This window comes from Diceros bicornis, chromosome 4 (assembly GCF_020826845.1).
Source record: "Diceros bicornis minor isolate mBicDic1 chromosome 4, mDicBic1.mat.cur, whole genome shotgun sequence".
Lineage (NCBI taxonomy): Eukaryota > Metazoa > Chordata > Mammalia > Perissodactyla > Rhinocerotidae > Diceros > Diceros bicornis.
This window is the reverse complement of record NC_080743.1, coordinates 54,905,408-54,918,136: the sequence shown is the minus strand read 5'-3', so window position 1 is coordinate 54,918,136 and position 12,729 is coordinate 54,905,408. Positions and strand designations below refer to the sequence as shown.

Below are 12,729 nucleotides of genomic sequence, written 5' to 3'. Positions count from 1 at the left end.
TTCATATGAATCATGTCCTTGCCAAGACACACTATGTTATGCTTGCTTTAAAAAATATCTTGTTTATTTTTTTAAACTCAGGTTGAAATACAAAAGTCAGAGCATGGGCGTGAGTTTTAAATCACAGACACAGAAAGAATAAAACCCCTTTGTTTCACGTTATGAAGATCAGAATTGTCTTTTTTGTTTCACTATATCACATATATACATTGTCGTCTTCATTTACTGCTATAGACAGATTTCCTTAACAGCTGACAGTCACATACAAATCCTCACTTCCATCCTGAAACAAACGCATTGAGGATTCTGTGGTTTAAAAAACAAAACACCCCACAAAAAAACCAACCCTTAAAAGTCCATCTTTTAAACTGTACAACAAGGTCTTCCTTTCGTGTATTAGCCATCATGCTTTTGAGGACAATGACCCTGCCCCAACATTCAGGAAGCCACTTTCCTGACATCCCCATATTATTCTCATAAAATCAAATGGTCAGAGAGCCTTTTCAAGTAAACACTACTTAGCTTAAACAAGAGCAGCAGAAAGAATTCACATTCTTTTATTCTAGAATGAAAAACATCCCACTTAATTTCTGCAAAAAAAAAAAAAAATTGTTTTAAGTCAAATAGAACTCTCCCTCCCCCTCCCCCCACCCTCACTCTCTCATACTTTTCCCTAAATAAATGTCTTAGGACTCAGTATAACTATATTGTTTCTTTGCTTTGCTACACTATATACCCCATCCCATGTACAAGGTCATGGTATCATGCATTTTTGTGGGGAGAACTACAGGGCAGAGATGCTTGAGAGGGTCAAAGAAAGAAAGAACAGTTGGCTTAAGACCAGAAATGCATTAGGAAGATGAATGACTTGCAGCACCCTAACTACAGAACACATGGCAAGCCCAAATAAATAACATGGAATAAATTACACAAAAACTCCCAAACTATGTCACACACTGGTTTAAGCTGCTCTGCATCTTAAAAGCAGGTTTATTCTGAGACCATCATCTTCTGTCACTACATTGCCCACTCTCCTCATCTTTAATATTTCACGGGAGGAACCAAAAGCAATCCCCATACTTCCTACAGTTAGTTCTATACTAAAAGAAAATAGGAAACTTGCTGAGATTCCCTAAAAAACTCAACACATACTGTTTGACTCATGTAGCTGGGGATTACCAGTGTGTATCTTGGGGTAAGACACTAAATAAAAAATAGTAGTAAAGTAACATTTGCTTTTCAGTGTCCCTAGATAGAAAGATATAAACACGCAAAGTGCAGCGATTGTCTTTTACCCAGTACTAGCTGTAGAAATACAAACAAGAAGCCTTTCAGTTCAGGGAGAAGAAAAGCTCTTCCTTCTCATATAAAATGACTAAGGGTAGAAACATTATTTCCTACTGGAAGTGGGAGGTGAAGATACGGCTTGAGGAAATGTGACAGGCTATCTGCAGAGTGGGGTAAATTTGGATTTATCAGGTCTCCTGTTTCTCTGTAAAGATACGTATAGTAATACCCAGTTGCCACTAAGACACATCCATCTAAAGAGGGATAATATAAAGAAAATGCTATTGAACCTCCTCCTTTGAAATACCAAGAACAGGGGTGAATACAGTACTAGGGCAAGGCGAAAAGCAAGATAAAAACACCCTTTCCCTAGTAGTTAACCTTTGCTGAAGACCACCAACAAATCTCACTCACATTAGGGAGGCACCATGGTAAAAATGTCTACTTATATTAAAAAATACAGGGATAATATTTCAGTTGCACCTTTGTAGCAACTGTCAATTGTAGTGACTTTCTTTCTGGCCAAAGTAGAAGTGAAAACTGAGGGAGAAAAAGACAGTCAAGAAAGAAAAGCAGGAAGCAAGAGCTTGGTGCAAGACATGTGAAACTACCTCGAAAATGTGTCCCATTCTCTCTGATTTATGAAGGAAGGGCAGGTCACATCAAACCATTAATGGTTCCTTTCTCTAACTCTCCATATTGTAGTTACTCCTTATTTTAGCCTGGAAATTATATCCGGCCCCCTTTCCTTCATTCCAAGGATAAAGAGGAAAAATTTCTACTAGGATAGAATGAGGTTTTTATCTCCCCAAAGCTACTGCCTGTTAGTACTTTAGGAGAAGAGGCTGATCAAAAAAAAAAATTTAAGATCTCAGGAGAAAGGTAAAGAATTCAACTTCAACATGCCTTTAAAAATATAAACAAAACAAAAACAAACAAACTTGACAGGACCAAGGTCTCCCACATTTCCTTCCTTGCAACATCTCTTGGCCGTCAGCAGGGCACAGAGCACACAAGGAAGGGAGATAAGCTGGTTACAGCAGTTACTTAGCTGTAGAGAGAAGGGGACAGGAATCCTTCCATTGACTACTTGATAAGCCAAGCCCAAAATAACATCCCAACATTGCACATGTTATTATCTGTACTGATGGAAGTTTTATTTCAAATGTAATAATACTCTTCAATAGATGGGGTAAAATAAGATTTGTTTTCCTCCCCTCCCCTCAAACCCCCAGCCGAATGAAGTGGCTTTGGTTATATTTCTTTGCCCCCTCCCCTGTAAAATACAAACAACTTGGGGAAGGTAGGTAACTGCAGTGGGAGGAAGGACTGGATGGAATAGTGAAATGTAAGCATATATGACTTTTTAATTTGGAAGAGAGGCCCTTTGTCATAAAAAAAAAAAGGGGAAAACAAATATAAACAACAACAATAATAAACCAAACTCCTACTTCCAATGCTCTCTAGACTGTTCAGAATGCCTTTCCCTTGGTTTCCATCAGTACCTGGGAGGGAAGAATGGGCGTTTTGGTGCAAAGAACGGAGGGCCCCTAGCAAAAGGTGGCCTGGGTCTCTTTAAGCTGTGGAACGGGTCTCTGCTGAGAAAAGGTTCCCTAGGCCGAAAGTCTGGCCGGGGATTCCGCAAAATCATACCACTCCGGTTCATGGCGTCTCTGTGTGAGGGACCCAAGGGGGGGCCACTGCTGCTGTTGCTGCCTCCCCCACCTCCTCCTCCATGGGCTGGGCCCAGGTGCTCCAGAGAATGGGAAGGTAGGCTCAGGCTCTCGCGTACACGGCTAAGGCCAGGGCAGTTGAGGTCCCGTTGGGTGGGGCCTCCATGGTCCCTGGGTCCTGCGAGCACCCCAAAATGCTCAGCCAGGGTCCCCTGAAGGAGGGAACTATGGTCCTTGGGAAATACTGCCATGGCCCCTGCCACTCCGTGCTCTGCCAGTGGTGGGGCTGGGAAGGGCACAACCCCAGAGTGGTCAACAGGAGGTGGAGGAGGAGGTGGAGTAGAAAAAGGGACACCACTCCCACCACTGCTATGTTCCCCAGGGGGTGGAGGAGGGGGTGGGGTGGGGAAAGGAACTCCGCTGTGTTCTCCAGGAGGAGGGGGTGGGGCAGCATGGGCCAGGGCTGCCTCCTTTGTGAAGGGGTTCGAAAGATCCACAGAGGATAGATGAGTGGGTGCATCTCGAGAGAAGATACCACCATGATCCTTGGGAGGGGCAGGTGGGGCAGATGATGGCCCCACTGGCTCTCTCTGGAAGGGTGCCCCATGTTCCAAAGGGGATGGGGGGAGATGATGCTCAAATGTTGAGTTGAAACTGTTGGGACGAAAGCTGCCGACACTTTCCTGAAATTGGGGTGCCCGTTCCTTGTATGGTGCTGTTTTAAAGCCAGTGAGGCCTCCGCTGCCCCCACCCCCAAGGGATGCCAACTCAGAGGCACTTGAGGGGCCATTGTCAAAAGAGCTGCCTGAGGTGCTCAGATCAAACCAACCCACCCTTGAAGCCTCACGCCCATGTCCTCTATTTCCCTTCCCAGGAACTCGGATGGACTCTACAGTCTGTATTGGCTCCCCTGACATCCTCCTATTGGATGTGTTATGATAACCCAAGGTTTCTATAGGGGCCCCTTTTTCTTCGGTACTATCAGGCAAGTCTAAGCATGAGGAGGAGACTCGGGTTTCTATGCGGTAGTGCTCTTCTTGTTGCTGCTGATCAGTGGTGGTCAAGCTGGGCTGGGTGAGGTTTGAGTGACTGACACCATCAGTTGAAGTGCCCTTGCTGGGAGTCTGGCCAAAATGCTTATCATCTGAGGGCTTTCGTGAGGCGTTTTTAAGCATATTCTTAAACTCAATCGTCGACGTGGTGGAAATGGCGGAGGCCAGGACTTTCTCCACGCCTGATGTGGGTGGGTGGCCCGTGGGAGCAGCAAGGGTATTCTGCGGAGAGAAAAGGGAACGATGTGGGACTGGGTGAGGAGAGTCTGGGTACTGCTTCTGTGGCAAACTGAGATGCCCAGTGGTAGATTGAGACAAGCTATTGTGATTGGAGTCAGGGGTGAAAAATGAATCATTCTTACTCGGTGATGGTGACCGGTCAGACGCAGGTTCATTCCCTCTTATGTTGAAGGCACCAAATAGCCCAGGGGAAGATGAGAGACGGTCACAGTTCTCACTAGAGTCCAAGAGGGCCCTTACAGATGGAGGGAAGGCAGACTTTACCCCAAATTCTTGGGCCCTGTGGCTATAACTGGACAGGATTGGCTGGTACTCGGTGGTATCAGAAAGCTTGCTTGATTTCAGGATAGACTTGGCTGGTTTCTTCTCTAGGTTCATCATGGCAGAGGGTGGAGGCCCTGAATAGTCAAAATCTCGGTAATCCTCATCTTCCTGGAAAGAAGTATCTGGATAGAACTTTTCCTGTGAAGAGTCCATCAGGGAAGATGGTCTCTCCATTCCATCAGAAGGCTGCTTATAGGGTGATTCACTCCCCAGGCCAAAGGGTCGATATGTAGATGCAGAATTGGAGAGCTCCCGGGGGTAGCTTTCCTCTCTCCCAGGGGGTGGTGATCTTGTACTGCTGGGTGTTGAGGAACCAGGGCTAATGATCTTAGAAAGCAGGGACATGGTATCTACACTGCTGGATGTGGGCTTGTCCATCATCTCATCCTGGGTGGGTGTCCCACTGCGTTCATCCCGCACAGGGGTTCCATCAATGTTGTCAATTGACGTGCTAGTAGGGCCACGCTGGAAGTCTGAGGGATGGCTTTCTGCTGGGGCACTGGACCCCAAACTGCTCAGGATTGGGATATTTAAGTTTAAGCCACTGAAACCAGGATTACCTTTTAAGAAGTTGTGGATCTTCATTTCCAGGCTTGGGGAGGTGGACTCGGACTCCACCTTTGGCTTAGAGATCTCTGAAGACTGGCACATGGCAACTTCAGTAGGTGGGGCAGCAGGGCTAGTATTGTGAGTACCTGTAAACCCCAGAGAGTTGGACGGTAGTTTGAAAGTAGTGCTTGGGAGCCCTGGGCTTTGCCCAATTGAGGCCTTGCTGGCTGAAGTTGAAGAGACTTCAGAAGTTGATGAATTAGGAGAATAGTTGAAGCTTTTGGGAATAAAGGATTGGGTACTGGAGGGCATATTTCTTCCTTTTATGCTAGAGACTGTGGTGTTGGCAGGGGAAGCTGAAGTGCTTTGGGATGTAGCTTCACTGGCTGGAACTGGGTTCCCAGTAACACTCTGAAGTAAAGATGAGAGGCCTGTAGAAACAAAGATTACAGGAATTAAAAAGAACAACTCCCAACCTTACAATAAAAACAACGTAGGCTAATAGGATATTCTCATTCATTCCAGTGGGAACCAGACAGACATTAAAATATGAGGCCTAAGGGAATCCAGACCAAACAAGCAATGACTAAATTTCATAGAAAACACTGGACCTATTTATCAATATAAAGAGAGAAAATCACTGAACTGTTTCCAGTACAGTCATGAAACAAGTCCAACATGGCATAATAAAAGGCAGCAGGAAAGGGGGAGATTTGAGCGTCAGAATCATTCATAGTCTAAACAAGACAAAGCAAGAAAAGGAGGCAAAATTATTCTTAAAATAACACTTTAAGCCAGTATTTCATAATGTTTGCTCTGTGGAACTGTTTATCTAAATGCAAATAGATATTCTGCCCTACCCTTCCTTTCCAAACTCCACAACTGTCTCTAATATGATAATGTACACTGTTATTCTAAAGAGGGAGAGAGCAGATGCAAATTGCAGAAATTTATTTGAACAGCAACAGTTTTTTCAAGAAGCGTCTCTTGTTAGATTGGTGTTACCTTTGGAGAAACAACGCTTTAATTATCATTTTTGGTTGTAAAATGTAGCAAGAATAAATATACAAACATACATCACAAAGACTTACAAAGCTAGACCATCCGGGGCACTGATCCTTTCACAAGAAAACACATAATCCCTATTTTAGAGCTTAGAAAATTCAAGGATTATTGATCTACCCAGGTTGACACTGATTAGATTCAACCCTACTCACTGATAGACAAAACCTCAGAAGCACTGAGAAACAATTCTTTGGGGCAAAGGCTGAAGTCCACCAAAACAAACGGCTCCTGTAGGAAACTTTTTAGAAAAATACTTGACACAGAGATAACAGAAGGTCCTATAAAGTCAATCATATTTTGGAAAATTTACCCAATTTCTGGTCATAAATGAAAACATAGTTCTATGTACATTTTACTCGAATTTACAGCTTTAACTCATACACTAAAACCGCTCCTTGCTAATGATGTGGTGAAAGAAAATAATATTTCATATAATACTTGAATTAATGTTTCTTCAGAATTTCAATTTTAATCCATATTTGCTAAGAGATTTAAGGTGTGAGGAACTTGAAGGCCACTCCATCCTTGTAACATTTTTAACTGCCATCTGCTTCTAAATAATGGTGTGCGTTTTTTATTGTTATCTGATATTTAATAATATACAAATAACTGAAATATTGTTTATTATCCTCCTGAAAAAAAAAATCATGTTTCATTTCCAAAAAGTTCCCTGGCTATAGAATTTTCCCCTTCCTAATAAATACTACTCAGATTCCTCATAATAGGTGAAATAATTTCTTACCACTAAATATTACTTTTCTTCTATCTTAACAAGCCATACTCTATGGCCCTTTGCTCACTGAAGTCGCTCTTTTGTGTTGAAAATCTGTCAATAAAGGCTGTGGGTGACACAATCAGAAGACAGTTCTAAGAGATTTCCTTTACAGTCTTTGAAGAAACACATCTATTTAAGTTGTTGGACACAGTTCTTTTAAAAGTCAAGGAGAATTCCACTTTTCATAAAGAAATGAAAGGCAATGAACTACCCTGTTATTCTACAAAGGTTGTTTTCTGGAGTTCCTGCTTCTCATTTTGTCAGAACACAGTTCTATTCAAATTTTTTCTGATGAGAAAGTCCACATGACACTGTTGCAACAATATGCTGAAAGGAAAAGTTTCTTCTTTAAGACGTATTATATCTATATAAGAAGCTAAAATACAAGTGAGTTCAAGATTTTTTTTTTTCCGTGAGGAAGATCAGGCCTGAGCTAACATCCGTGCTAATCCTCCTCTTTTTGCTGAGGAAGACCCGCTCTGAGCTAACATCTATTGCCAATCCTCCTCCTTTTTTTTCCCCCTCAAAGCCCCAGTAGATAGTTGTATGTCATAGTTGCACACCCTTCTAGTTGCTGTATGTGGGATGTGGCCTCAGCATGGCTGGAGAAGCGGTGCGTCGGTGCGCGCCCAGGATCCGAACCTGGGATCCGAACCCGGGCCGTCAGTAGTGGAACGTGCACACTTAACCGCTAAGCCACGGGGCCGGCCCAAGATTTTTTTTTTTTTGGTGAGGAAGATTCACCCTGGACTAACATCTGTTGCCAATCTTCCTCTTTTTTTCCTTGAGAGAGATTAGCCCCGAGCTAACATCTGTGCCAATCTTCCTCTATTATGTATGTGGGTCACCGCCACAAAATGGCTTGACAACTGATGTAGGTCTGGCGCCCGGGACCTGAACCTGTAAACCCTGGGCCGCTGAAGCAGAGCACGTAGAACTTAATCATTACGCCACAGACCTGGCCCCCCAAGATTTTTACTACAATTACAGGATGGTGATAGAAGAGGGACTAGAAGGGAGAAATCATAAATATGCCAATGTCTCAAACTAATTACCCCTGACATTAGTAGTGTAAGATGTGCTGTAGTATTATCACCAATTCTTTATTGCTGGTGCCAATATATGGGGGCTGTGGATTATTATTTAATAGTATATAGTTTTGTGTAACAAAATTCTCCTATATCTTAAGACTAAGTTCACTATAATATAGTGCTTGGCTGACCCACCTACACAACAGTTTAGGAAATAAGAAAATTAATAGATAGCTGTACTGCTCTCTATTCATATAAAGCAGAATTTCTCAACTCTAGCACTCCCAACATTCTGGGCTGGATAATTCCTTGTTGTTGGGGCTGTCCTGTGCATTGTAGGATGTTTAGCAGCATGCCTGGTCTCTACCCACTAGATGTAGTAGCACCCCCACCCCAGTTGTGACAAACAAAAATGTCTTTAGACATTGCCAAATGTGCCCTGGAAGCACTACTGATATAGAGTAAATCACTATATTGAAGATACTGTTCTGGTATTTGTAATGCATTGAATAATTATACTGAGGTGCTTAAAAAAGATTGTGTTGACATCTGGAGGGTCTGAGAACAGACAGCAGGTAAGCTTTATGAAAAAATGGTAGAAGCAGACAGTTGTAGGTGCAAAACAGATAATTAGCAAAGCTAATTCAAATAGGTTCAAATAAAGTAGAGATTATAGGTAGCATAAAACAAAAAAGATGTACTATATTTATAAATACAGGCCTCTACAAAACATTAGGACATAAAAAAAAGAGTAATCACGTCTCATAAGATTTTTGATAGTAGATTGACCTTTCTTACTGTCTTTAGCTTTGGTTAACATTAAAATATGTAAACCTAGCATATACTAACCTGTACTAAGAGCTGGGATAAATGCAGCCCCTGGGGGTGTCATGGTGTAGGTGAGAGAAGACTGGACTCCAGTCAAGAAATCTGGCTTTTAGTCTCAGCTGATCACTGAACAAACAGATGTGTGACCTTAAGCAGGTCACATCACCTCACTGAGCCTTAATTTCCTCATCTGTAAAGGAGGGGATTAGACTAGATGATATTTAAAGTCTCTTTCAGCTTTGATATTTCGTAATTCTATAAATGCCAGCTCGTAGACGATAAACATACAGAGAATACGAATTAACTGCATTATACATTTCATGGCTTTGGATTCCTCAGAAATCAAATCCAGGATTAAGCCAGAGATGGACATTCACATTTCAAGTCCCTCTGGCATATGTCTGTTTACCTTGCAGTGCAGGGGCTGACTGTGTCTGGGTTTTGGAAAGAGCAGACAGAATGCTCTCTGGGGTGATCTCCACCTTCGAGAGGATGTTTGCCAGAGGGTTGTGAGATGTGGTTGTGGCAGGTGTGGGTGTTTTCAGGCCACTGGTGAGGTTGCTGGGACTTGTAGGAGTTCCTGGAGAAGGTCTTGATGCAGGACTGACCCCTGGTGGCAGAAAGATTAATTCAAGAAAACGCAATTCAAAAATGACCTTTGAAGTCATGATACTTTCCACTCACTTAAAGGAGTTTGGTATGTTTAACTGGAATTCTTTTATGACTGATCAACAAATGATCCATATCATGGCTTGTACAAAGAAAAAAATCTGAAAATCAGATCAGGATTTGCTCCCGTCTATTTGGAACACTCCTAAAATAAACAAGTATTAAGTTTTTTTCATATGTATTCATTAGTTTTGAAAGACTCAACAGAAAAGAGGCCAGAGAACTTATTTCTTTTTTCTCTACCACATGGCACCTACACCTCAGAGTCCTATAGGTGCTCAATGAATACCGCTGGCTGACTGTGATCAGGGCCATTACAATTGTTTAACTCAACCATTGCATAATTCTACATGATTAGTAAGTTATTTGCTTTTGAAATGGCCTTTTAAATGAGATTATATAAGCAACTTCCTTTACATTTTAAAAATATGAACAAGTATTTCACAAAGAAAAGTAAATGATAAGCGAATGAAAAAATTTTAACCACATCTTTAATCAAAGGAATACAAATTAAAACAAAAGACTTTTTAAGATTGAATTTGACAAAGAATAAAACAAAATAAAATAGTGTTGGAGACGGTGAGGAACAATGAAAACTTTCCCCTACTTGGAATGTAAAATAGCACATTTTTGGAGATCATTTTAGTTACAACATGAAAAGACTTAAAAAACCTATATGCTGCTTTTTTTTTTGAGTCTTTATCTTTTAGAAATATATATTTAAGTACTTATGAAGAAATAAAATAATTGGGATTTTCTTCAAAATAATAAGGATTGGGTTGGGCATAGCAGAAACAAGACTGGCTATGTGTTCACAGTGCTGAGCATGAGTGATGAGTACGTGGAGGTGCTCTAATTTTTGTACATTTTCATTAAAATTCCCATGAAAAAGAAAAACCTATATAGTCATCAACCCTTTTAGGAAGGGTTATGCATAAAATTTTAGCTTCAGGGTTGTTCATTACAGTATTCTTTATAACAGTGAAAAATTGGAACCATTCTAGATATCTAATAATAAAGACTTAAATTATTAAATGCTAGGTAGCTATTAAAAATGATATAGATGAATATTGAATGACAAAAACATTCATGATATGTAGTTAAATTTTAAATAGCTGGTTCAAAACAGTATATGAAATATGCTTCAATTATTCAAAGAAAAATTACTATAAATATTTAATCTTCCCAAACATTCATAAACATGTAGACTTATATGGTTAGACACAAGTAGTTTCCCCTTTGGAGTAGTAGGATTATGGATATTTATTTTATTCTCTTTATTTATTTTTTAATTTTTCTATAATGACCATGTGTTGGTTTTATTTTTATTTTTTAATTTGAAAATTACTTTTAATTCAAAAAAATTGACAGAAAACACACACTGATGGTTCAATTGGAAAGATGGAAATCAGCTTTTTATCCTCTTTACTAGGCTTACTTACCAGTATTTTTCATGACTGATGTCAGGCTGCTAAGGATGGAACTGATCTTTGCCAGATCCACGTTAGCCAGGTTTGGCAAAGCCAATGCTGGAGAAGGGGACAGAAGAGAAGTATTCACAGGCTTTGGAAGAGGTGGAGTTGCTGTCATGGTCACAGGCACTGGGGTACATGAAGAGGCCTTTGAGATACTTTCTGCTGTCTTTGTAGGTACAGAAGTGGATACAGCAGACTTCTCCATAGGTTTTTCCTTCCTGTCCTCTACTGTTTAAACAAGGGAAAGACATGATATTGCATCCTACTACTTTCCAGACTCTACTTCCAGTATGAAACAACATGTCCTAATGTTTCCTCATTTAGGGGTAAAAAGCACTATGCTTTAGAGAAAACCACTCACTTCATGATTTTTTAAAAAGCCAAACTCCTTATAACTTATCCTTTCCACCTTCAATATCTGCTTTTCCAAATTCATTTTTTATCTTACTTTCTGGATTTCCTTGCATCTTCTTACCATCTGTGTAATAAATTTGTACATTTCTGGGAGCATATTATTATTTGGTACACACTTGTGTTCTGTCTTTTGGTAATGATATTTACGTCATAAATTGTCCTGTCTTGTCTTTTCCATTAACCTGAGAGCTTTCTAAGAGATAGAAACTCTGTACCCGGGCCGGCCCCGTGGCTTAGGGGTTAAGCACACGCGCTCCGCTATTGGCGGCCCAGGTTCAGATCCCGGGCGCGCACTGACGCACCACTTGTACAGCCATGCTGAGGCCGCGTCCCACATACAGCACCTAGAAGGATGTGCAGCTATGATATACAACTATCTACTGGGGCTTTGGGGGAAAAATAAATAAATAAATAAACTCTGTACATACTTTATTGTATTTTCCTTTGGCTTCCTGAAATTGGCCTACTGGGGGGTACAATAAGGCACTAATTTGAAACTGCAATGTTTTAACTCTTGCTGCCTTTGCAGTATACTCCTTTTAATACTTTAAAGGCTATGCACTATATGAATAGTGCATTAAATTCAACAGAAGTCAAACTACCTAATAAGAATAATTACAAAAGCAGGGGATCTCAGAAAAATAATTCACCAATCCAGGTTAATTCTGAAAGTATGGTTAACAAAATATGGCTTTGGAATCTTGAAGGTCAAGAACGACAGAAAATAAGGAATTCCAGTATAAATGCCCCTCCCTCTAGAGCGATGTTGTTCAATAGAAATATAATTCGAGACACGTCAAGTTTAAATTTTCTAGTAGCCATATTGACAAAAAAATGGGTAAAATTAATTTTAACCATTTTTTATTTATCTCAATATATCCCAAATAATTTCATTTCAGTAAGTTATAAATATAAAAATTATTAATGAGACATTTCACTAAGTACTAAGTTTCTAGAATCCAGTGTGTATTTCAAATGCTCAATAGTCACATATAGCCAGTGGCTACCATACTGAACAGCACAGATCTTTTCTTTTTTTGTGAGGAAGATCAGCCCTGAGCTAACATCCGTGCTAATCCTCCTCTTTTTGCTGAGAAATACCGGCTCTGAGCTAACATCTATTACCAACCCTTCTCCTTTTTTTTCCCCAAAGCCCCAGTAGATAGCAGTATGTCACAGTTGCACATCCTTCTAGTTGCTGCATGTGGGACGTGACCTCAGCATGGCCGGAGAAGCGGTGCGTTGGTGCGTGCCCGGGATCTGAAGCCGGGCCGCCAGTAGCCGAGCATGCGCACTTAACCACTAAGCCACGGGGCCAGCCCGGAACAGCACAGATCTTGAGCAATA

At 40.9% G+C, this 12,729-nt stretch overlaps 1 protein-coding gene across 8 annotated transcripts in view; it reads right to left on the bottom strand.

Moving 5' to 3' along the window:
- Positions 1 to 650: 650 nt before the first annotated feature.
- RPRD2 (regulation of nuclear pre-mRNA domain containing 2) overlaps positions 651 to 12,729 on the bottom strand; it is a 101,809-nt gene continuing 89,730 nt past the window's right edge. For 2 of the 8 annotated variants that reach the window (XM_058539044.1, XM_058539045.1), the window contains 4 exons: positions 10,936 to 11,196; positions 9,234 to 9,434; positions 4,375 to 5,556; positions 4,081 to 4,234 (listed from right to left, as the gene is read on the bottom strand). In XM_058539044.1, coding sequence (XP_058395027.1) covers positions 4,146 to 4,234; positions 4,375 to 5,556; positions 9,234 to 9,434; positions 10,936 to 11,196 — 1,733 coding nt within the window. In that variant the 3' untranslated portion in view covers positions 4,081 to 4,145. Of the gene's footprint in view, positions 5,557 to 9,233; positions 9,435 to 10,935; positions 11,197 to 12,729 lie in introns of all 8 variants that reach the window. The other 6 variants (XM_058539041.1, XM_058539040.1, XM_058539043.1 and 3 more) reach the window with 4 other exon arrangements.